This window comes from Phascolarctos cinereus, unplaced genomic scaffold (genome assembly GCF_003287225.1).
Source record: "Phascolarctos cinereus isolate Bilbo 61053 unplaced genomic scaffold, phaCin_HiC Scaffold_9;HRSCAF=440, whole genome shotgun sequence".
Lineage (NCBI taxonomy): Eukaryota > Metazoa > Chordata > Mammalia > Diprotodontia > Phascolarctidae > Phascolarctos > Phascolarctos cinereus.
Genome location: NW_027556402.1, coordinates 101,665,449 through 101,687,688, shown reverse-complemented (window position 1 = coordinate 101,687,688; position 22,240 = coordinate 101,665,449). Strand labels below are relative to the sequence as shown.

Here is a 22,240-nt window from a genome sequence, read left to right as displayed (position 1 = left end):
ATGTAAAACATATTTTCATGTTAGTCATTTTGTGGAAAAAACTGAAACCAAAAAAAAAAAGAAGAAAGGAAAATAAGAAAGAAAGCAAAAAATAGTATGCTTTGATCTGCATTCAGACTCCATCAGTTCTTTCTCTAGGGATGGATAGCATTTTTCATCAGGAGTCCTTTGAAATTGCCTTGGACCATTGTATTGCTGAGAACAGCTAAATAATTCACAGTTCATCAGCATACAATATTGTAGTTACTGTGTACAATGTTCTCCTGGTTCTGCTCACTTCACTTTGCATCAGTTGTAAATCTTTCCAAGTTTTTCTGAAACCGTGCTGGTCATCATTTCTTATGGCACAAAATAATATTCCATTACAATCACATACCACAACTTGTTCATCCATTTCTTCAATTGATGGACATCCCCTCAATTCCAATTCTTGATGGGGCCCATTAACTTTAAAAAAAAATGATAACTGTATTTCAAAATTTCCTTTGCAATTCTTATGTATTATATTTTAAGCATTTTAAAACTTTATTCTGCGAAGGAATCCATTAGGCTTCACCAGACTGACAGAGAGGTCTGTGACACACAAAAAAATTTAAAGCCTCTAGTCTACAAGATCAAGTCCGCACTTCTTAGACTATCATTCATAGACCTCCACAGTCCAGCCCTAATCTCCTTCTACTTTCCTTATCTCAAACTAAAGTCACCTACTTCTTGTTTCTCAAATGTCCTATTTGCATTCCCACCTCAGAAAGTTTTGCTTACCCTATTCCTTTTGCCTGAAATATCAGTGATGTTCATCTGCTCTTCTCTTTTATGTAAGTCTTCCTCTTCTTTCTAGGTTCAACATAAGCTTCATCTCTGGTGGGAGGGCTTCTTTAGCTACTGACCGTTGGTGATGAAGCCCTCCTTTTAACCCTTTTAAGCATTTATTATCTGTCACATTTGTGTACCCCTTAGCATATACTGTCTTTCTTTTTTTTCTTTTATCTATATTTCCTAATTCCCTAACTAGATTATGAGCTCCTTGAAAGCAGGGACCATATGTCTTTGTAACTGGTAAGTACCCCATATGTTCGTTGTATGCTTGTGGATGGTGATAATGATATAGTTAACTCTGGAATGGCCTAGTTTGGGATGCAGTGCCTGACATATAATAAGAGCTTAATAAATGCTTCTTGATTATTGTTTTTTCTTAACTCTTTTTTTATTTTTTTCACAAAGGAAGGCCCAATGTGTAGGGATGAATGCTGGGAAATAACTGGTATTTTAAAAAGTCATTAATAAAGCTTTAAAAAGAAAAAGGGGGAAAATGAGTTCCTTATTTGCAGAAATAAAATCTATAAATGTGAGAAGTTTGTTTAAATATAATTGTAGAGAAAATACTAAGTTTTCTTAACTTAAAATGAAGGATATTCAGGAAATCTTTTTGTTGACATCATTTTACAGATTGAATGATGCAAAATATGGATGAGTCAGTGAACAAAATTCAATCCAACAAAGCAAATTCAATAAACATTTATTAAGTATCATGTGGGGCACTGGTAAATGAAATACTGAGATGTTTTATTCATTCAAAAATAGAAACCTTAAATCAATATTGATGAAAATAATCAATGCAGTTTCCCTTGTTTCCCATAGAGCAAGACCAATAAGCCGAGCCCTTGACTTGGGTGCTGACGTTGTTTTGACTGGCCGATGTGTGGACAGTGCTCTTGTGCTAGGACCACTTATTCATTCTGTAAGTTTGTTTGCTTTTAGGAAATGAGTTAAAACACAGTGATGCTGTTAAATCGATCATCTTTATCAGCAAGAGATAAGTCTTTGAAATATGATAAAGCCTATCTTAATTTTTTAAACGTCCATTAAATTTCTTAAAATATTAAAAGCAGAAAGCTCTAGTGAATACACCAGAATAAATAGGGTAAGGTGAACTTTTTATAGTATGTAAGTAAAAAATGAGGAAGGAAGTGATTTTCAATCCCATTCTCTTACTTAGCAGTGTGGCCACAGGCTGCCTCTGGCTGCCTCAGTTTCCTCATCTGTAAAACAGAAATAGCATTTACCTCCCAGGGTTGTTGTGAGGATCAAATGAGATAACATATATAAAATGCTTTGTAAATCTTAAAGCACTACATAAATGCTAGTTACTGTTATTGTTAATAATACTGACTTATCAAATACACATGATTTATTGAGTACATTCTTATTAACAGTCCATCGGTGGTGGGTAGTGCAAGTATTATTGTTCTCATTTTACTGATGAGAAAATAGTGTTTCAGGGAGTATACGTGACTTGCCCACCACCATCATGATAATTACGCTGAAGGTAGGACTGAAACCAAGAGCTTCTCACTCTTAAGTGTCTGGCATTTCAGTGAACCTTGTTGGCTTTTTATAGTAGCCTGGGGTCCTTGACAGATTTCAGGGGGTCCATGAACTTGGATGGGGAAAAGTTTCATCTTTATTTCAATATAATTTATTTCCTTTATGATCCTATGTGATCACATACATTTGAAATACATCATATACATTTATATATCATATTCATATACATTTAAAAACATTCTGAAAAGGGATCCATAGGCTTCACTAGACTACCAAAGGGACCCATAACACACATAAGAACCGTTTATTTATCCTCAAACAGATCTCACAGGAATTTTGGGAAAATAATATAATTGAAGGATTATAATATAATTTTAGTGGTGTATGTATGTACCCATTTCACTGACACAGAGGATAAGCTGCTTTATCCCATCATAGACTATCTTCATGAGATACTGTGACTAAAAACACATATTATCTTGTATCCAAGTTTGCCATTAGCTTCTGAATACAGATAGACTAGTCCTCAGAAGAGAGACCCACAATCCATCAGTAGGCCCACACTTAAAGTCTTTCTAACCTGGTGGGACTACCAGGGCTTGCTTTCATGGCCATGGCCATTCCCACAGTAAAAAAATGGGATGAGACTTTAGGGGAGGACAAAGTAAATGGGAATATTTACAGATAAATTATTTTTAAATACATGGCATTAGAACTACTCAGAAACGCAAAGTATTGTTATTCTTACCTGTTCCAGCAAAGTTTTTAAATAATCTCATCTCAAGGGAATAGTTAATTACCAGGATGGCCCCATAATTGCTAGGGTATTTGAGCCTGTAGAAGGCCTCGATAGCTGTACATGGGCAGTAGCTGAGGCCCCTACAGATAAAGCTTTGATTAGGGTTTAATACAGTAGTGTGTGCCTGGATGGTCAGTAGCCCTTCCATCTTGGTGTCTATAGTAATTGACTAGTTAGTAATCTGCCTCACTGTCTTAATATATAAGGACAGGTTCCAGCTCCAAGTAAATTATACTAGGAAGAGGGATCCCAAATAATTCTTGTGCTTCAGGGACACTTTTGGCCCACTTTTTTCCCAGTTTTCTAGAGAACCTCTTTGAGGTCCCCCTCATGAAATCAATATGTTGTTGATTTCAGTTGTCCCTGTTTCGACACCTGTGTTGGTTGGTGTTAAATTAGCATTTCTTTGGAGGCCAAAGACTCATGGAATCATAAATTTGGAGCTGCTAAGAACCTGAGAGGTCATCAAGTCCTACCTCTTCATTTTATAGAGGAGGAAATGGAGGCTGAAAATGGTTAAGCGACTTACTGGTTAAGAGATTACTCAGGACGCAAGTAACAGAGTCTGCCTCTGTGACCCGTGCCTTTGGTATTATGCCACTCTAACTTTGACTATACTAACACTCCCTGGCTCTCAAAGGAATGGAGGTAGTTTCATCAGCTGTTTCCTGGGGTCAGGATTGCTCATTATAATTAATCAAAAATTGCCTTCCTTCCAGTGTTGTTTTAATTTGCATTGTTACATTATCAATTTACAGTAGACATTGGGTATGTTGTTCTCCTGATCCTGCTTACCTCCCTTTGCCTCAGTTCATACAGTTTACCTTTATTTTAATCATTTACAATTCTTAGATCTCAATATAATCTACACACTTAAGAAAAGAATTTAAAAAATTTGACAACTGAGGTCACTTCTTTCATAAACTATGGCTACAGTCGTGTTTTTAAGCAGAACAGTTACATGAACATTTAGATTTACACAAGCCAGTTTTAGGAGAAAAGTAAAGAAAATATTAAAACAGTAGCTCTTAATGCATGTTAAATGTGCTCCTAAATGTGCTGCAGTTTTTCCATAGTACATACCTGTTATTTATAGAAAAGTGTACCTTCTGTGGCTAACTTGAATGAAACTATTACAACAAAATGCATTTTTGAAATTATCTCTGCCATTTGTTAACTATTAGTGACTTGAATAAAAAAGTTATAGGGCTATTTTTAAATAACCTTTTTGCATGGAGAAGTCATTTTTAAATATGTATGAAGAAAACCAGTGAGTTAACCTTTTCTCCGTTTTTGTATAGACTTTTCCCACATTTGAGGTTGACCACAGGGTGGCGCTAACCGTTTTTGATTCATTAGTGAAATGTTCGTAAGTTTTCCCTCGGCTGATCTGCTTTCTTTGAGTTCATAGTTTAAATATGTTTCATTTGAGCTTGACATTTCTCAAGTTAGTCAGATTTCAAAGGGAAAACTCAAGGCAGAATATAAGGATTTTTTTTTTAATAATTTAAACGATACCCTCCCTTTTTTTTTTTTTAATAAGTACATGACCTGGTAGGTGTGCATTATTTTCTTGATACTAAAAAAGCTTTAGAGTGTGTGTGAATGTATGTATTCATGCAAACATGCAATTTTAAAATCTACAAAACTGAATTTCTTTTTTGTATAACTTTATAGTTTCTAACTGACATGTCTGCTTTTCAAAAACCTGTTAATGACTAGCTAAGAACACTTGCTTTTAAAAAAAAAAACCACCTTTTAAACAATTTACTACTAATGTTGAACATTTAAAATGGTTTCCCCTTCTTAATTACAATAATGTTATTAATAATAGCTTTCGTGTACATAGTGCTTTAAGGTTTGCAGAGCACTTTACATATGTTATATTTTACATATCTTATGTGATCCTCACAACAACCCTGGTGGTATTATTCCCATTTTGCAAATGATGAAAGCTAAGCAGACAGATGTTAAGTGACTTATCCAGGGTCACAGAGCTAGTAAATGTCTGAGACAGGATTTCAATTTAAGTCTTCCTGACATCAAATCCAGGGCTTTATCTACTATGTTAAAAACATTTTTTAAATAAAAAATGCTTATTCTCCCCAATATATACCAAGCTTCTTAGGGCAAGAACTGTTTTTCATTTTTGTTTTTTTTTATCTCCAGCGTCTCAGACTTAGTAGGTGATAAATAAATTCTTACTAGACTGAATTGAATTGTATATTATTTTAGTTTTAATTCAATTAATAAAAAAAAACTATTAGCATACACTACTATATACCTAGTATAGAACTCTTCCCCTTTGATGCCTCCACATAGTATGGAAGTGTTCTTGGCTTCTTGAAGGCTCTGGTAGTGAAGCCTTAATTGTGGCAGTTTCTACCATGCTGGAGAGGCTTCAGTCATGGGCCCAGTGATGGTCTGATGTCCTAGGCCCTATCCCAAGTTATTGGAGAGTCTCATCAACAAGATGGCTGCAGGGTTATGGATCTTTCAGCTACAGTAGTTCTCTAGGACACTAGTGTCTAAAGAGGTTCCAATCACCGTAGGCAGGAATAGAACCTAACACAAAGAGGTAATGATATAAATATTGATGTATCCTAGTTGATCAGATATTATTTGTTAGTCGCATGCCTCCATTTGCTGTTTTCAAAAGTCATGACTTTAAGATCAGAAAAAAATTCATGCCTAAGGATTGCCATTTTTATTTTATATTTTGTTCCTATCACATCAAGCAGTAACCCATTTTCTAGTAGGTAATTTGATCTTGAGAGGTGATTTTTTTTTCAATTAAAATTCATTACTTATTATTTACTTTTGGCAAAGCTCTATCCAAGGTTATAGAGACACAAAAATGATACAACTGCTGCCCTCAGAGAGTTTGTGTTCTTTCCTAGGGATACACTCTGTACAGCAATTAAGTCAATATAAGGTAATTTGAGGAGGAACAATTGTTGGTAATTGGGGGGGAAGAGGGCTAAAAGATAGGTCATGGAGAGGTGAGGTGTAATATTTCAAAGGTCATTTGATACTGCTGACTTGCATGAATTATCCAAAGTATGGTTGGCTTGTCGTGGTCCTGGTAGTTTTTGGTCCTTGCATTTATATGAGTGTTTATGAAAAGCTTTAATTTTGGTCACTTCAGAAATCTTTAATTTTATTTTCATTTGTATAAATGAGTTATTTTAATTTCATAATAATAACATATATAGGTAGTGATTCAGTTTACAAAAAGGCTTGATATAATTGAAAATAGTTTTATATTTTTACCTTTAATTTTTTTCCCTTATAGTTTGGTTGGCACAGAAATGATTTTGACTTACTAGCAGCTGGAAGGTAAATCTTTTCATTTAACCATTTTCCCTGTTTTTTATCACAAAAACAATAGTTTGGTGAAACTGTTTCAAATGTAAAATATTTGGTAGACTATGCTGATTTTTTTTATTAAAGAAACTTCAAAATAAAATTTGTAGTGAAGTATTTTAAATAACTCAGCTTTTCTTTAAATCTGAGAAAATTAATTAGCCAAATATTGCATAATGGAAGTGAGAAAGCCTGAAGTAGTGGAAAAACAAATGGACTTGGTTGTCAAGAGAGATGGAGTCAAGTGCTGTTGACTCTGCCGCTGGGTGATCTTTGGTGATTAAATTCTCCTGGTCTCCTTTTCCCTTGCTTGTAAAATGAAGAAGTTGGCTTACCTGAGACGACATTTTAAAACCCTGTCTGAATTTCAAAGATAGTGAATCTATAAAGTGAAATCTATTGTTGTTCATCCTTAGTGTGAAGAGGACCAGTAACATCTTGGGGTGATGTCTTGATTTGCATGATAATTGGACTTAAGTGAGAAAGAGTTGCGCAAAGTAGTCAGCTTTGCTCTCTCTTCCAGAGTCATCAAAGTACAATGGCAAGACAAAAGTCAGTATGATTGTACTGTGGTGTTAAATAGTGGGCTGGCCTGGGCCTTAGAAAGATCTGGGTTCAAGTCTTGCCTTTGACATATACTGTCTATATAATAAAGGGCAAGTCACTTCTCAGTGTCCTAAGGCAACTTCTAAGGCAGGGAATTTCAGACAAATTGCTGATCAGCTTCGATGGAAGGAATTTCAACGTTGAATTCCCCACACAAGATAAAATCACAGCTCCAAACCAAAAAACAAACAACAAAAATAAAACAAAACAAAAACAAATATAAAACACCAATCTTGATTACAGTTTTTAGGAAAGTAGTATGTCTTCTCTGGTGTTAGTCTGGATTTCTTAGAAATAATAAGCATTTACTGGGAAATGGGAAATACAGGAAACGGGGTACAGAAGTCTGTCCCGCCCTACAGGAAAATAGAGGGGAAGGGGGATAAGAGAAGGTGGGAGGAGATAGAAGAGAGGACAGACTAAGGGAAGGGATATTCAGAGTGCATGACATCTTGGGGTGGGGGGAGGGGGGCGATGGGGTGAAAATTTGGAACTCAAAATCTTGTGGAAGTAAATATTGAAAACTGAAAATAAATAAATTTATATTAAGAAAAAAAGAAATAAAAGCACTGAGTTTACAGTATATCGGTAGAAATGACAAATATGGTATGTCAAATTATAATGTCACTGTATCTGATATCTTAAATTCAGTTCAACAAAAAGCATTCATTAAGCACCTACAAATTGGAAAGGTGCTAGAAAATCACCATTTACATATGTATAACATTTAAATATTAACGAAAACCTTTATATTATTTCATTTGATCCTTGTAATAACTCGATGAAAGCAGGCCCCACAGATATTACCATTTCCATTTTGTAGGTGAGAAAACTTAGGTTCAAGGACTAGCCCAAGGTCACACTGCTAGTAAATGGTAGAGATGAGGTCCAAACCTCCATTTCTCCTGACTCCCAGTCCAGTGGTCTTTCTACCATATTGGTCTTCCTTCAATTAATGGTCAAACTTGAACATTAGCTGACTTTCAAAAAGTGGGTAATCTATGTAAGCTAACTAAAGCTACTTTTTTAGAGATGGTATATTTTAATTGTTTTTTAAATATGGTTTCAAGTTGGTCCATTTTTACTTTAGTTGTATGTTGAGAAGTTTTGCTTATCCTGGCTAATGACAGATTGTTTCTGTTTGTTTTGCAGTCTTGCAGGCCATCTCATTGAATGTGGTGCTCAGTGTACTGGGGGAATATACACCGATTGGCATATGGTGCCAGACTGGTAGGCCTCAGTTAATATATGTATACGATGTTACAGCACAGGGGAGAAACTAGATTATATGGCTCTGAAATATTCAGCTATTCTATCTATTCAACTAGAGTCATTTATTGCAGAATTTTCTTAATCTCTTTCAGTATGACCTATGAGCAAATTTTACTTAGTAAATGATATGATTAATTTACTAAAATTCAGAGCTTAGTTATAGGAGAATTTTCTTAGTGTCTTTGATCTTGTTTCTTATGAATGGTATACCTTTGTTTCCTCTATCTCGACAATTAACTCCAATTATTGTTTTCATTCACCATTAAGCTAGGTATTGTCTAGCACCCAGAAGATAGAGCTTCCCTCTTTAAGAAATAATTACAAAAACTCTGAAGGTTCAGTCTTAATAAGACCAGCTATAGGAATTTAGTATAGAACCAGTTCATCTTTGAGGCTTCATTTCTGAAAGGCACTGAAAGATCCTGTTAGGGCAGGTACCCTACCTTCAATATTGTCTTATAACATGAACCCTAAGGAGATTGTTTTAAGAATACTCCAATGTAGTAAGATGAGCCATTCACACTTAAACGCACTGTTTAGGTAAAGTTCAGACTCCTTGCTTTTGTCATTTTGTCATGGCCCTCAATAACTGGGCCTCCGCCTACCTTTCAGTCTTCTCTCTCACTCTTCCTTACTCTTCCTCACTGTAAATCCTCTATTCTAGAAGAGCTTTTTAATCTCTAATGATTCTTCCATTTGTTTCACTTTCATTTCTCCTGATGCAAAAGTTAAGTGACTTGCGCAGGACCACACAACTAGTGAGTGTCTGAGACCAGATTTGAAATCAGGTCTTCCTGACTCCAGGTCCAAAGCTCTTATCTGCTGCACCACTTAGCTGCCTCCAAACATGTGGCCCAGCTAAACCCAAAGAGGTTTTCAATTCTATATCTTATAAGAAATCTAATCAGGAAATTGTAGTTATTGTTAATCAAAAGTGATTCTCACCCCAATGTCACAGTGGTTTCTTTTTAAAACAATACGTTAGGTCCCAGTGAGGACAGCATCTATATCAATAAGTCATTTTAAATCTTTTAGTTGTCTTCTAATAGCTTAAGAAAATTCTTAACAGATTAAATGTTAACTTCATAAAAATAAAAATCTCTGCAACTATAGACCCATATCTAGACAGGGTTAGATTGACATAGATCCTCTTCTTTTCTTGTGCTTCCAATAAGCTTAACATAATATAACCTTCTACAGCTAAGTTGTTAAGGAAAGAAGATCCATCTTCTACCTTCAGTGGTTTCCCATTACCTATTGAATAGAGAATAATAAACTACTTACTCTGGCATTTAAGAACATCAGCAGTCTGGCTCCAATCTATCTTTCCAATCTCAATCAATCAAGCGTTTTGTTAAATGTCTAAGTAATGCCAGGGCAGGTAGGTGACACAGTGGATTGAGCACGTTGCCTGTAGTCAGGAAGACTTATATTCCATGAGTTCAAATCCAGCCTTAGGCATTTACTAGCTGTGTGATCCTGTTTGCCTCAGTTACCTCATCTGTAAAATGAGCTAGAGAAGGAAATGGCAAACCACTCCAGTGGGGTCACAAAGAGTCAGACAGTACTGAAATGACTCAACAACAACAGAAGAGATCTGAGAACCATTTTCATAGAGCTGATAATATGATCTGTGGAAGATGATAAGATCACCAAGTGAGATAGTATGGAGGGAGAAAAGAAGGGAGCTCAGGACAGATCTTTGGGGAACCATGATTAGTGGTAAAAGCAACCTCATCTCATACCAGTGTCACTCACATACTCTTTGTGCTCCCTGAAAAGGCATATACTGCTTTCTTTCTCCTGTTTTTGGCTTCCTCTCTCCTGTCTCTTAGCTCTTACTTATACTATGATAGAATCTCAGAATCTGAGATTGGGAAGAGATCTCAGCAGCCAGTTAATCCAACCCAAGCAGGAAAGAATCTCCACTCAAACATAACCAAGTGGCTTTCCAGCCTCTGCTTCAAGATCGCCATGGACTGAGAGTCCACCACCTCTCAAGGCAAGCCTTTGGGGCAACTGTAATTGTCAGGGAGCTCTTCCTGACATCTTAAATTTGTCTTTGAAACATCTACCCATTTCTCCTGGTTCTGCCCTCTGGGTCCATACAGAACAAGCCTAATCTCTCCTCCAAATAATAGCCCTCCAGATACCATGAGTTTTCTTATCTCGAGTCTTCAGGTGCCCAATTCCAGCAACTGATTCTTCATATGTCATAAACTCAAGGCTTTTTACCATCCTCCTCTGTAACATCTGGCTCATCAGCATCCTTCTTTAAACCAGTGTGCCCAGAAATGAACACACTACTCCAGATGAGGTCAGATAAAGCCGAATATAGTGGCATTATATGTTCTCTATTCCTGGAAGCCATACCCTTCCTAACGCTGTCCAAGAATACATTAACTTCGTTGACTGCTTGCTGATAACTTGTATCCCTGGACTGAATTACCCAACCCATCTCTATTGCAGGCCCTATATAGGGCTCTGCAAAAGGAGCCACTTCTGTGTTTCCAGTTCCCCGGTGAATAGGATCTCCTTTCACTCAATTTTCTCATAGCACTCGCTTTCCCTAGCCTGTCTTCTACAGTTGTCACACTTTCTTTTTTCTTATATTAAGTTGGTGACATGTTGCACTCCCCCTCCACCATTAGATTGTAAATTGTTTGAGAATAGGTCTGTGTTATGTCTGTCAGATTCTCCTGCTCCTGACACTTTGCTTTGCAAATGATAGTCCAAGAGTCAAGAGCATTTATTGTTTACTAAATGGGAGACATTGTACTAAGTATTGGGGATATGAAGAAAGGCCAAAACAGCCTCTGAACTCAAGGAGCTCACATTCTAATGGGGGAAATAACAGATATATACAGTTTAAACTGAAGGTAATCTCAGAGAGAAGGTGCTAGGTTAGGCAAGATGGATAAAGAAAGGCCTCTTATAGAAGGTGAGGTTGGAGCTGAGCCTTGAAGAGGGGAGTGAGGAGGCAGAACATTCCAGGGATGGGGGACGTCCATCAAGATATTGCATGTGGCATGTTAGAAATAGCCAGAAGGCTGCAGTTGTGGGATCTTAGAGTATGCAAATGGAAGTAAACTGTAAGAGGACTGTTGACAAGATAAATGTTTTAATTGCATAAGATTAAATTGAAACATCAAGCTGGAGGGCCAGTAGATATATTATTGTAAAACTGGTTAAAAAAATTTTTGTATATGCAATTAGCAAATTATTGGTTAATATCACTGTAACAACCAAGGATTTATTTTTGGGGTTTTGGGTGTTTTTGTTTTGGTTTGGTTTGGTTTTTTAGGCAATTGGGGTTAAGTGACTTGCCTAGGGTCCCACAGCTAGTAAGTGTCAAGTGTCTGATCTGAGATGGGATTTGAACTTAGGTCCTCCTGATTCCAGGTGCTCTAACCACTGTGCCACCTAGCTGTCCCCTCTCCCCCCAAGGATTTATTTTTAAAGCAAAATAAGCTCCAGAACCCAACATTTATATGACATGATTAGTAATGAGTGAATTATTCTCTATACAACAAAAAGCAGCCAGCAGTGATGCCCTTCGGCTAATTTTAGAATGTATCTTTAGACAAACCCACCTGAGTGGATTCATTTGGGACTCACCTCCCTCTAAAGATCTCTTTCTATCTCTCCCCTTATTTGCATTACTCCTGTGCAAACATAAAGCAGTCCCCCCAAATTCTGGGTTTACATACAGATTAAGGGAGGGGAGGGTGTTTAGAGGAGAGGAGAGGAAGCAGCTCGAGTGTCACTGGAGTTTGAAAAGGGCGATGGAAACCAGTCTCTCTCAGGCCTGGCTGGTGTTCGAAGGCGGGGCTTCCATCATCATGACTCTCTTCTGATTCCCTGTGAGGGCTACAAGCAACTGCTCTGTCATCCCTGATTTTAAATATCGATTCCAGGCCAGGATTTCCCTTCACTTTCACTTTAGGAAGAACTAGATCCCTTCACATCCAACCCTCTTCCCTTCTCAGTGGAATTCTGCGGAGGCACATTTCAGATAACCATCAACCCCACCCTCTGGGATTTGGTTTTTCTCCTCGGGTCCCAAGAGCATCCTACTTTCAGTGTGTCAGGGTGCTGAGTAAGTAGCAATGTAATCAAATATGGCAAAACATAAAATGTGAAAATGGCTTAGAGAGAGCTGGACCTGGACTAGACATGTACCTTTATTGGTGTAGGGAGCTCCTTTTGCCAATGAAGGTTGACCCCTACTCTTCAAGTGTAGCCTTAGGGAATTGCCCAAAACATAAGTCACTTGACAGGGTCAGACAGCCAGTATGTGTCAGACTAGAGCAGGACTTGAACCCAGGTCTTCCTGAGTCTGAGGCTAGCTGTCTGTCTTCTACTTTGGGCTGCCACTCTTACAGTGTATATTGAATAATGATTTACTACTATATAGTGTCTTCCACTGTAGCCCATCTCCAATGCCTAATGATCCCTGAGAGAGACCTTGGGTTCTCAGATGTTACAGGAGCACAGCACAAGCTCCTGAGAATCTTCTCAAGGTGAAAAAACTTCTGCTCTGAGCCTGGTCATGATTGTCATCTGGAGACCATTTTGGAGAGGGTCATCGCCAGCAATTTGGCCACAGATGTTCATGGAACACTATTTAATAAGGTTTAGAGGAGTTGGGGTCTTGGTGGAGGGAGCATTCATACTAATGAAATCACAGGTCCCAAAAGTATAAGTATTGATCTTTATTTATTGTACGATAATAATAATAATAATGGCAATATACATGTATAGAGTATTTTAGGTTTGCAAAGCATTTTGGATACATGCTCAAAACAAACTTATAAGAGATTGTTTCTGTAAGTACTGTTATCCTCACTTTATGATCAATAAACTGAAGTATAGAGAAGTTAAGTGATTTGTTCACAGTCAACACAGCTAAGGTACCCATGGCAGGATCTGAATCCAAAGTCTTTCTGGTCCCAACTCCAAAATTTTATCCACTATGCCACCCTGACATTTTATTTTACATAAAAATGCGCTCTTTCTTCTGCTTTTCTCTCTAGATGTTCTGAGTTATGAAAGGTTTCCTTTGTTTACTCTTTAGGCACAACATAGGATTTCCCATAGTGGAATGTTCTCCTGATGGACAATTTGTTCTCTCCAAGCCTCCTGCCACGGGAGGCCTTGTCTCTTTTGGTACTGTGGCTGAACAGTTGGTGTATGAAATAGGAAATCCTCAAGTCTACCTCTTGCCAGATGTGACTTGTGACTTTTCTCAAGTCACTATTACTGAAATTCCAGGTCAGTGATCATAATGGCTAAAAGAAAGAAATACGGAAATACGTTTCGGAGAAGTTTGGTGTGGGGTTGGGGGAGATAGATATAGAAATAGTCTGATGGATATTTCAACTAGAGATAAAATTTTAGTTATTTATCAAATTGAAGTCCATTTTCTCCAAGCACAATTTCAAAACTTGACAACTTTGGTGGCAGATAATTATTATATAAGTCAGAGACTGTTAGAAGGGAATAGATGAAGTTCCTCGGGTCTTGAGAAGGAACTTTGTCAAACATTTGCAGACTCATAAAATCTTAGACTCGAAGGATCTCAGCAAGCCATCTAGGCCCATGCATGCCCAAAAGGAATCCTCACTCTTCCATTTCAATCCCCACTATTACAAGGGGTCATTCAGCTTCTGCTTGCAGAACTCCAGGAGAGGGAATCCTTCTGCTCTTGAGGTGACCCAATTCATTTTGGGACAACTTTAATTACTAAGAATTATTACTGATGTCAAGACTAAATTGGCCACTTTGTAATCTTTGCCCGTTGATCTCTGTTCTGTCCTTTGGAATGAATAAAAAGCAGAACCTGAATGAGTTAATAGCTGGAAATATTGTGGAATTATTGGCAGGTGCAATCATATTTTATGTTTAATTAGTGATTTGGGAAAAAAAAGAAAAACTACAAATCTATGATACTTGTTACTACTTACTAACCCTGGAGTTATTAGGAGATATTTAAAAATAAATTAGTAATTTATAACCATTGCAAGATAAAAAATATTGACATGAAAGTGAAATTCTGTTGAATTCAAAGACAGAAGTACAGACTAATATAATTCTTTGGCGAAAATGGTTGATAGAAGCTTACAAAAAATGAAGGAAACAAACACTCATCTGACAGAAGAACCTTAGATTAGGTTCAAAAAATTAAGTGCCTATTACTTGCAAGTCACTGTGCTAATGAAGGTTGTAATTAGAGTCTTCTTAGAAAGAGGCATTTTGCAAATCTTTCCTAAGCACCAATAATAATAACTAGCATTTATATAGCATTTTAAAGTTTGCAAAACATCATCTCACTGGAGCATTTTGCCAACCCAGTGACTTAGGTATTACAGCTACTGTCATCCTCCCTTTACAGATGGGAAAACTGAAGCTTCAGAGATGGTCACCCAGGTATTAAGTGCCCAAGTTGGAATGTGAACCTAGGTCCACAGAAATTCAAGTCTAGCACCAATATATGACTCCAGGCTGCTGCACTAAGGGGCATGTGTATTTTATGATAGTGATAACTGATATTTTTTTTAATGCATTCAGAATTAAGTGACTTGCCCAAGGTCACATAGCTAGTAAATGTTTGAGGCTGGATTTGAACTTAGGCTCTTCTGAGCCTAAGACCCGTGTTTTATCCATTGTGCTGCCTAACTGCCCCATAACTTAATATTTCTTTGGCATGTTAGTTTACAAAATGTTTCATAGGCATTCATCATGTTTGAGTCCCACAACATCCCTATAAGGTAGCTAACATGAAAATTATTGTCTCCATTCTACAGATGAGAATATTAGGGCTAAGAAAGGTTAAGTGGCTTATATAGAGCAAATTGGCTTTAGGCATCTGAGCCAGAATTCAGACCCAGGCATTCTTATGCCCAAGTCATCACTCTTTTCGCTATATAGCCTGCTGCCTCTTAAAGAAAATGTTTTCATCCTATGAAGCATGAAAAATTTTGCTCAGAATCCACTGTTTTCACCAAGGGATGTTCTGTACCTTGAAAATGGTGAGTGAAACTGTTTGTGGTTGGGCTAGCTTGAAAGAAAAATTTATTTTGGCTTCAATGATTGAAAACATTTAAATCATTTTCCCCATTTGACTTAACTTTGTCAAATTTGTTGCCAACTAAATTTAACTTTCTTTACTCCCTTATTTTGGACACAGCCTGCTCCCTTGTGCACAACACAAGCTGAGAGTTAAAAATAGCATGCTTGATTTTGAATTTAAGTTTTGGCTTCTTTTAGTTAAATTTCACAGAAAATAATCTATCATTATTAAATTAGTAGTTGTTTCCCAGGCCTTTTCCCCATTTTGTCTGTTAGTCATTGTTTTATCATTTCGTTTAAAAAAAAATGTCATTTAAGCCGAGTAATAAGATTATGTGAAAAAAAATACAACATTCTCTGTACTCTCCCAAGCCATACCAAATTAGAAGTCTTGCTTACAAGGGACTTGATAATTTATATTATTGCTGTTAAACATAGCACAAGACAGTTTAAAACAATTGATAAAAATTCTTTAATTAATAAACTTTTTAAAATGCGATCATCAAAAAGACAACATAAAATAGCCTTGATAAGTCCCTCTCTCTCTCCCTCTTTCTTTCTCTCTCTCCCTTCCTCCCTCCATCCCACCTCTTTTTTAGGAAATAACCTCTCAATGAACTTTTGGCTCATAAATGACCTGATATGACATAATTGAACTTACAACGAACTTTCACATGTACTTTCAATTATCCTTGAGAAATATAACAGATGGAAAATAGACAGATTTCTCAAATATTTTTAGTTGCAAGCACTTCGACATGTCCAACAGAGACAACAGGGCAGGCTATCTCTTGCCATTGTTTATATTACTGATTTTATTGTACTCCCGGCTGTTCGGATGTAATTCAAGTCTGAACTAGGAGGTGCTGCTTTGTTTCATTTTGATAGACATCTTGATTTAAAATATATAGAATGTTTCTGTATTTACATACATATATGAACATATGCACACATTGACACGTAAACATACAAATCTGCAGATCTTTTTCACATAAGCTGCTAATGTACATAGATATAAAGATTGGAACATATGTGTTTATATATTTTAAATGCTTAATGCATGTAAAACCTTCACTAAAGTCCTACCCTGATGCCTTATGATGATTTGGAGGAGACCCTGGGTTTTCAAAGACTGTTAGTGGAATGCAAGCCCAGAAAAGTCCTACTAGGCTAGAAAGGTTTTGCCTATGCACCCAGTCACAAACTGAATTTGTATCATCTGCTAACCAGCCTAACTAAATTTGGAAAGACTTATTGCCTGGTTGGCTACAGGGTGGCAAAGTTTTTGGCCACATCAACTTAAGAAAATTGTCTTCTAAGACACAGAGTGGTTGCAATCTCTATTGGTAAAGGGGTTACCTACTCCAAGGAAATGACAGTCCCTGAAGTTTTGAAGTGAGAGAAATGAGGGAAGGTAGAGGAGTGAATGGGAGAGAGAGAATGTAAATTGCAACTTAAAGTCAATACTTCAGACCATTAGTAGTATAGCCATTATATAACCATGACACTGAAGTTGTTTGGGGCAGCCTTTACTCCTTCTTGGGGAATCTAATGGGAAATGACCGTGACATTTCTCAATAGAGCTTTTCAACCAGAACTTTTTAAAGTGTTCTTAGTCAAATATCAATGCTATTGATGTAACTTTTAGATCAGATTTAATCTTTAGATTAAACTACTTAGAATCTGAAAGACATTGCTTCTGTGACCATTATTTTGAGGATGGAAATGATTTATTAATGATTATTCTACATAGCACCCAGTAAGCCAAGGTGAACTATTATTTTAATCTAATAGGAAACAATAACAGTGAACTGAAACTTTTTTCTCTTTAAAAAAAAAGCTATGCAAGGTGTGCCTATTATATGACCAAGAGTACAATAGAGTGCCACTTATCTGTCTAAGATCAAATATTTTTATGCTATTTGACATTACCCTCTATGGTATTTTAGGTATTATTTAACACAAAGACAGATTGATTAATCATGCCTGGTTTGCATAAAAATACAGCTTAGTCCCGATTAGTGTGACTATTGAATCCCATGAAGCAGTTGCACATATTCAAATTTGTGCTAGTTGGAGTTATAATTGTGTAAAATACGGTTGTTACTTCCAGCCAATGGAAATAAGTATGCGAATTTGACTTATGTGACAGCTTCACAGTATTCATTATTCACAATAGTTGGGATCTAGCTGTAACGGAGACTACTCACTAAAAGATATTTAAAGTTCTTAACTCTGTTTCAATTCACTGTAGGAAGGAGCAAAGATGGGTCCAAACCTGTGTATGCAGGAGGTAGCTCATACTGGCTCCCAAGAGCCAAATGTTAAATTTTCAGTGTGATCATTTACAGCTTAGGAAGTGGCAAATGTTACAAATCAGGCCTTGATTTATTGTTTGGCTGTCAAGACTTGAGAAAGTAATGGAGAAAATGTTAATAATATGAATTAAACTTCAAAGTATGTTATATGTACTTTTTTACCCCAGAGAGCTAGTTGGTAAACATTTACCAGCACACCTTTAAGTCAAAATTTTTTCAACCACTGGCTGTTAGTGTCATTGCAAGAATCTGCCATGCTAGGATATAAGACTGTACCCAAAAATGAAAGCTCCTGTCTAGACCTCATTGATAATATCTGTGCTTCTAACGTAAATGCTTATAGAAGAGTAAAAAAAAAAATTAGTTATATGAACATACTAATGACATTTATTCTTATTTTTAGTATGGGCTTATTTTAACAATAGCCTCTAAAAAACACATACTTCTTTGTTTAAAAGAGTTTCTGTGTAAAATAAATGCTGAGTTTTTCTTTTCAACATCTAGGTATTGAAGGTGGGGCCGTGCAAGTCCATGGAGCGAAGGGAGTAGCTCCTTCTGCATCTTACAAGGTTCCTTTCCTTATACTTTTTTTTTTATTTTGTCAGGAGTTTAAATGATAATGCTCACGCAGACCAATTCTCTTACAGTGCAACAGAGATTACATATTAGATTTGAGTAAATTAATTTTTTTTTAAGTTTGCAAAGGCCATTAGATAGATGTCTTTATATACTGGTAAAATTTGACTTGAAATACTTTGAGCCCAGTGTTGTATCACATTACCTATGGGTGAAGTTAGAGGTCGTTCCTGGTATAGGAAACAATTTAAAACAAGTGCGTGTTGTGAAAGCCATAGCGCGTTTTGGAAATTAGAGATAGTACAATTAGACTGGTCTGTAAAGGGGAATGGTGTAAGAGAAAACTGGTGATGTAGGCTGGGTCTTTGGATACAAATGGTTTCCATCCTCTGTTACCATTGCCTAATATACTACTCTAGAGAATGTCCTTCTGAGTGAAATTACCCTTTACTGTTTTCTCCACAGTTGGGCATCATAATAGACTGAAACTGTTGGTGAATTACTCAATTCTTTTGGCAAGCCCCATAGCATACACATAGCCTTACTGAATGCAGGGTTTCTTTTTTTTACTTTTTTTTTTTGGTTTGGCAAGGACTGGGGGTGTGGAAATGAAGAGTTTATTTATTTTAGCCTACACAACCATGTTTCCATGATTCAAGAATGAAGCAAGAATCCAAGAAAAGGCAATTATGGTCAATTGAGAAATAGTGGTACAGAAAATATCCAATTTTTTTATATTGAAAATGATGTTTAATCTTTAAAGTTGATAAAAAGAATGCAAAAACCCCATAAGGTTTAATAATAAACATTGTTTTATAATTCTACTCAATACATGGGTTTTCCGATTTTAATTCCATTTGTGAATATAACCAGAGGTGGAAAAAGTAATGGCTCCATCAAATAATAACTTAAGAATGATAACAAAAATGAAAGAAACAAGGTTGAACATGAAAGGTTGATCATATTCTTTCTTATTTAGAAACTAACAAGGAGAGGGAACAGACATAGAGACTTTTTAAAAATTGACATGCACAACTTTGATCTGTAATGATTATGTCTGTACATTTCCCAATATGAAACCATCATTGCAAAAATACATTTAGAGGGCTCAAATAGTATGCTGTCCTAGGTAGTGCAGAAATCACCATTTAAATGGGGATAGCTCTAATTCATTATAAATAGTAGAATGCAGGTGTCTTGAAGGCAGGGGCAGTTTTTCATTTTATCTTTGTGTCCCCCATGCCTAGCACAGTGCCTGGTAGTAAATGTTTAATAAATGCTTATTGAATTAAATTGAATTGTTGTCATCTAACGTGCGTCAGCTTGAATATATACTAAGTATACCATGGAAAACCATTTCATTGGTTTCATTTCAATGAAAGGTATCCTTCTTCTAGAAGAAATTGAAATTAACTGCTCTTCAGTACCTTTATAATAAACACCAAAGAATTGCAATATCCTACAAGGGGTATTATGACTTTGTTAAGAGTGATTGTCTTAGAGTAAAAATGTTGCTATCAGTATAGAGCAGAGTTAAGTTTAATATTTGCAACCTGGAACCTCAGCTCTAATATTGCATTCTAAGATTTAGTTTGAGTGATAGACGTTCATGTGTGTCTTGGTCTGTGAAATATTTTTTTTTACACTCAGCAACAACACCCCTATAGTGGTCATAGTGTGTGTATCTGAAAGGCCCTTTCCAACCAGTGTATGCAATACGTGAATTAATCAATGTATATTAAGGTTTTTGTAAAGTAATGAGATTATTTACAAAGTGGTGGACATAATTGGACCAACTAAAGAGAAAAGCTTGATTTTCTTAGATCTTTAAAAGCAATGAAACATATAAAACCATTACTAAGTTAAAAAACAAGAGTTCAGCAGTAAAGTTAATCAGGCTCAGTATTCACTTTTTTTAATTGATGGAAACATTCTATAAATTTTTGGTTTTATTCTTTTGTTTTTGCTGTTAGCTAAATGGGATTTTAAAAATTAATGCTTAACTGTTAATTAACTTTTAATGTAGCCTTTCTCTGTATCATCTTCTAGGTAATCTCTAAAAGCCTTTGAAACTCTGCAGTTTTATGTTCCTAATTTTTGTTTTGCAGATGAGTAGACCCTTTTCCAAATAGAATCAGTTCCATGTGTGGGGCTTAGCTCTTCTTTACATGGCTATTTTCAGAGTCTGGTACATTGGCCCTTAAGGCTTATGGTCTTCCAAACACTTTATCCCCCCAGTGCCACTGTTTTGCAGCTTTGAGACTCGCTGTTTGTTTAGAAGAAAACATTTCTTTTTTTATTAGAACAAACCAAAGATGCCTTTGCACTACAATTCTGTGATATTTTATTATTAGCTGCTTATTATTGTTATTATTATTACTGCCATTAGATATTTATTATTAAGTCCTTTGGCTTAATCTTATAACATTTTGCCAATAGGTAAGTGCTTCTTACCTGGATGGTTTCAGAGCAACTGCTGTGTGTCCAATAGGAGGGCCAAGAGCCACAGAAAAAGGAAGGCAGACAGCTGAAAGTATTTTGAGAAGGTTGGTGTCTGATGCAGAGGTATGCATTTTCCTTCTTTTTTGTTTGTTTAAAATTAATGATGATAGCTAGCATTTACATATCATCTACTTTTGTGCCAGGCACTGGGCTAAGTGCTTTAAAAATAACATCTCATTTGAGCTTCACAACCACCCTGGGAGATAGGTGCTGTTATTATCTCCATATTATAGTTGAGGAAACTGAGGCAGAGGTTGAGTTGTCCAAAGTCACACAGCTAGCATTTCTGCATTCTCTGAAAGCAAGTATCTGAGGTCAGATTTGAACAGAGGTCTTCCTGACTTCAGGCCCAAGTCTCTATCACCTGGACCACCTAGCTGCCTGATCACTTTTGGCTCTAAAACTCTGGTATGAAGGAACAAGGCATCCCTATAAAATTTTGAGACATGAGTCTTTTTACTACTACTTTTACTTCAGCCAATTGGAAGATCAAACCACCTGACTTTATGGTGATCATTTAAATTTAATGTAGCAGAATCCATTATGTTGAATGAGCCCAATAGAGAAGACAAACCTATGTTTCCTCTCATAGTCCAAGAGTTCACATTCTTTGAGACAAAATATGGGTGCACAGTTGTACACAATTCTAGGAGCAGCCAAAGAAATCCAAAAGGGTCATTTAGTTTATCTTGAAGTTTCAAAGCAGAACTATACTTACACAAAAGCCACTTTATTTCCCTCAAGAGTATTCAGAAATGGGCATTTCACAATCTCCTGTGGTAACACAGTCCATTCTCTCACATTTATAACCTAGGTGATCTTTCTCATATCAATGCTAATAAATCACCCATGCCATCTCCTTAACAGAATTCAAGGAGCCTGATTTATATGTCATGTGATGCATATTTAGAGAATTCTATGGAGTTATTCTGACTAGGTCCTTTCCTAGGCCCTCTTCTTGTCTTGTTCTACCCTCTCTCGGTAACTTCATCAGCTCCCATGAGTTTAACTACGCAGATCACTCCTGTGCCTAAGTATGTAGCCCCAGTCTCTTTTCTAAATGCCAGTCCTTTATCCCAATTGCCTGTTTCAATTGGACATTTCAAACAGGGTGTCTCAGAGACAAGTTAAATAAAGCATATCTGAAAATGAACTTTTTATCTTTCCTCTTCTCCTTGTCCAAGCTGACCTATTTCTGCCAAAGGCATCATCATCCGTCCAGTCTTCCAGGTTGGTAACCTCAGCATTATCCTCAACTTCTCAGTCTCACTCATCCCACACATCTAATCAGTTGCCAAATCTTGCCATTTCTACCTCCACGGTATCTCTTTCACGTACATATTTGAGGTCCTCATCCCCTCTCCCCTTTGTCATTGCAGTAACATCCTAATTCATCTCCTTTGCT

General features: G+C 36.5%; 1 protein-coding gene across 2 annotated transcripts in view; it reads left to right on the top strand.

Moving 5' to 3' along the window:
- LOC110213619 (uncharacterized) overlaps positions 1-22,240 on the top strand; it is a 141,761-nt gene that overhangs the window by 29,991 nt on the left and 89,530 nt on the right. For both annotated transcript variants that reach the window (XM_020993983.2, XM_020993982.2), the window contains exons 6-11: positions 1,639-1,738; positions 6,420-6,463; positions 8,249-8,326; positions 13,446-13,642; positions 18,262-18,326; positions 20,773-20,879. In XM_020993983.2, coding sequence (XP_020849642.1) covers positions 1,639-1,738; positions 6,420-6,463; positions 8,249-8,326; positions 13,446-13,642; positions 18,262-18,326; positions 20,773-20,879 — 591 coding nt within the window. The remainder of the gene's footprint in view (positions 1-1,638; positions 1,739-6,419; positions 6,464-8,248; positions 8,327-13,445; positions 13,643-18,261; positions 18,327-20,772; positions 20,880-22,240) is intronic.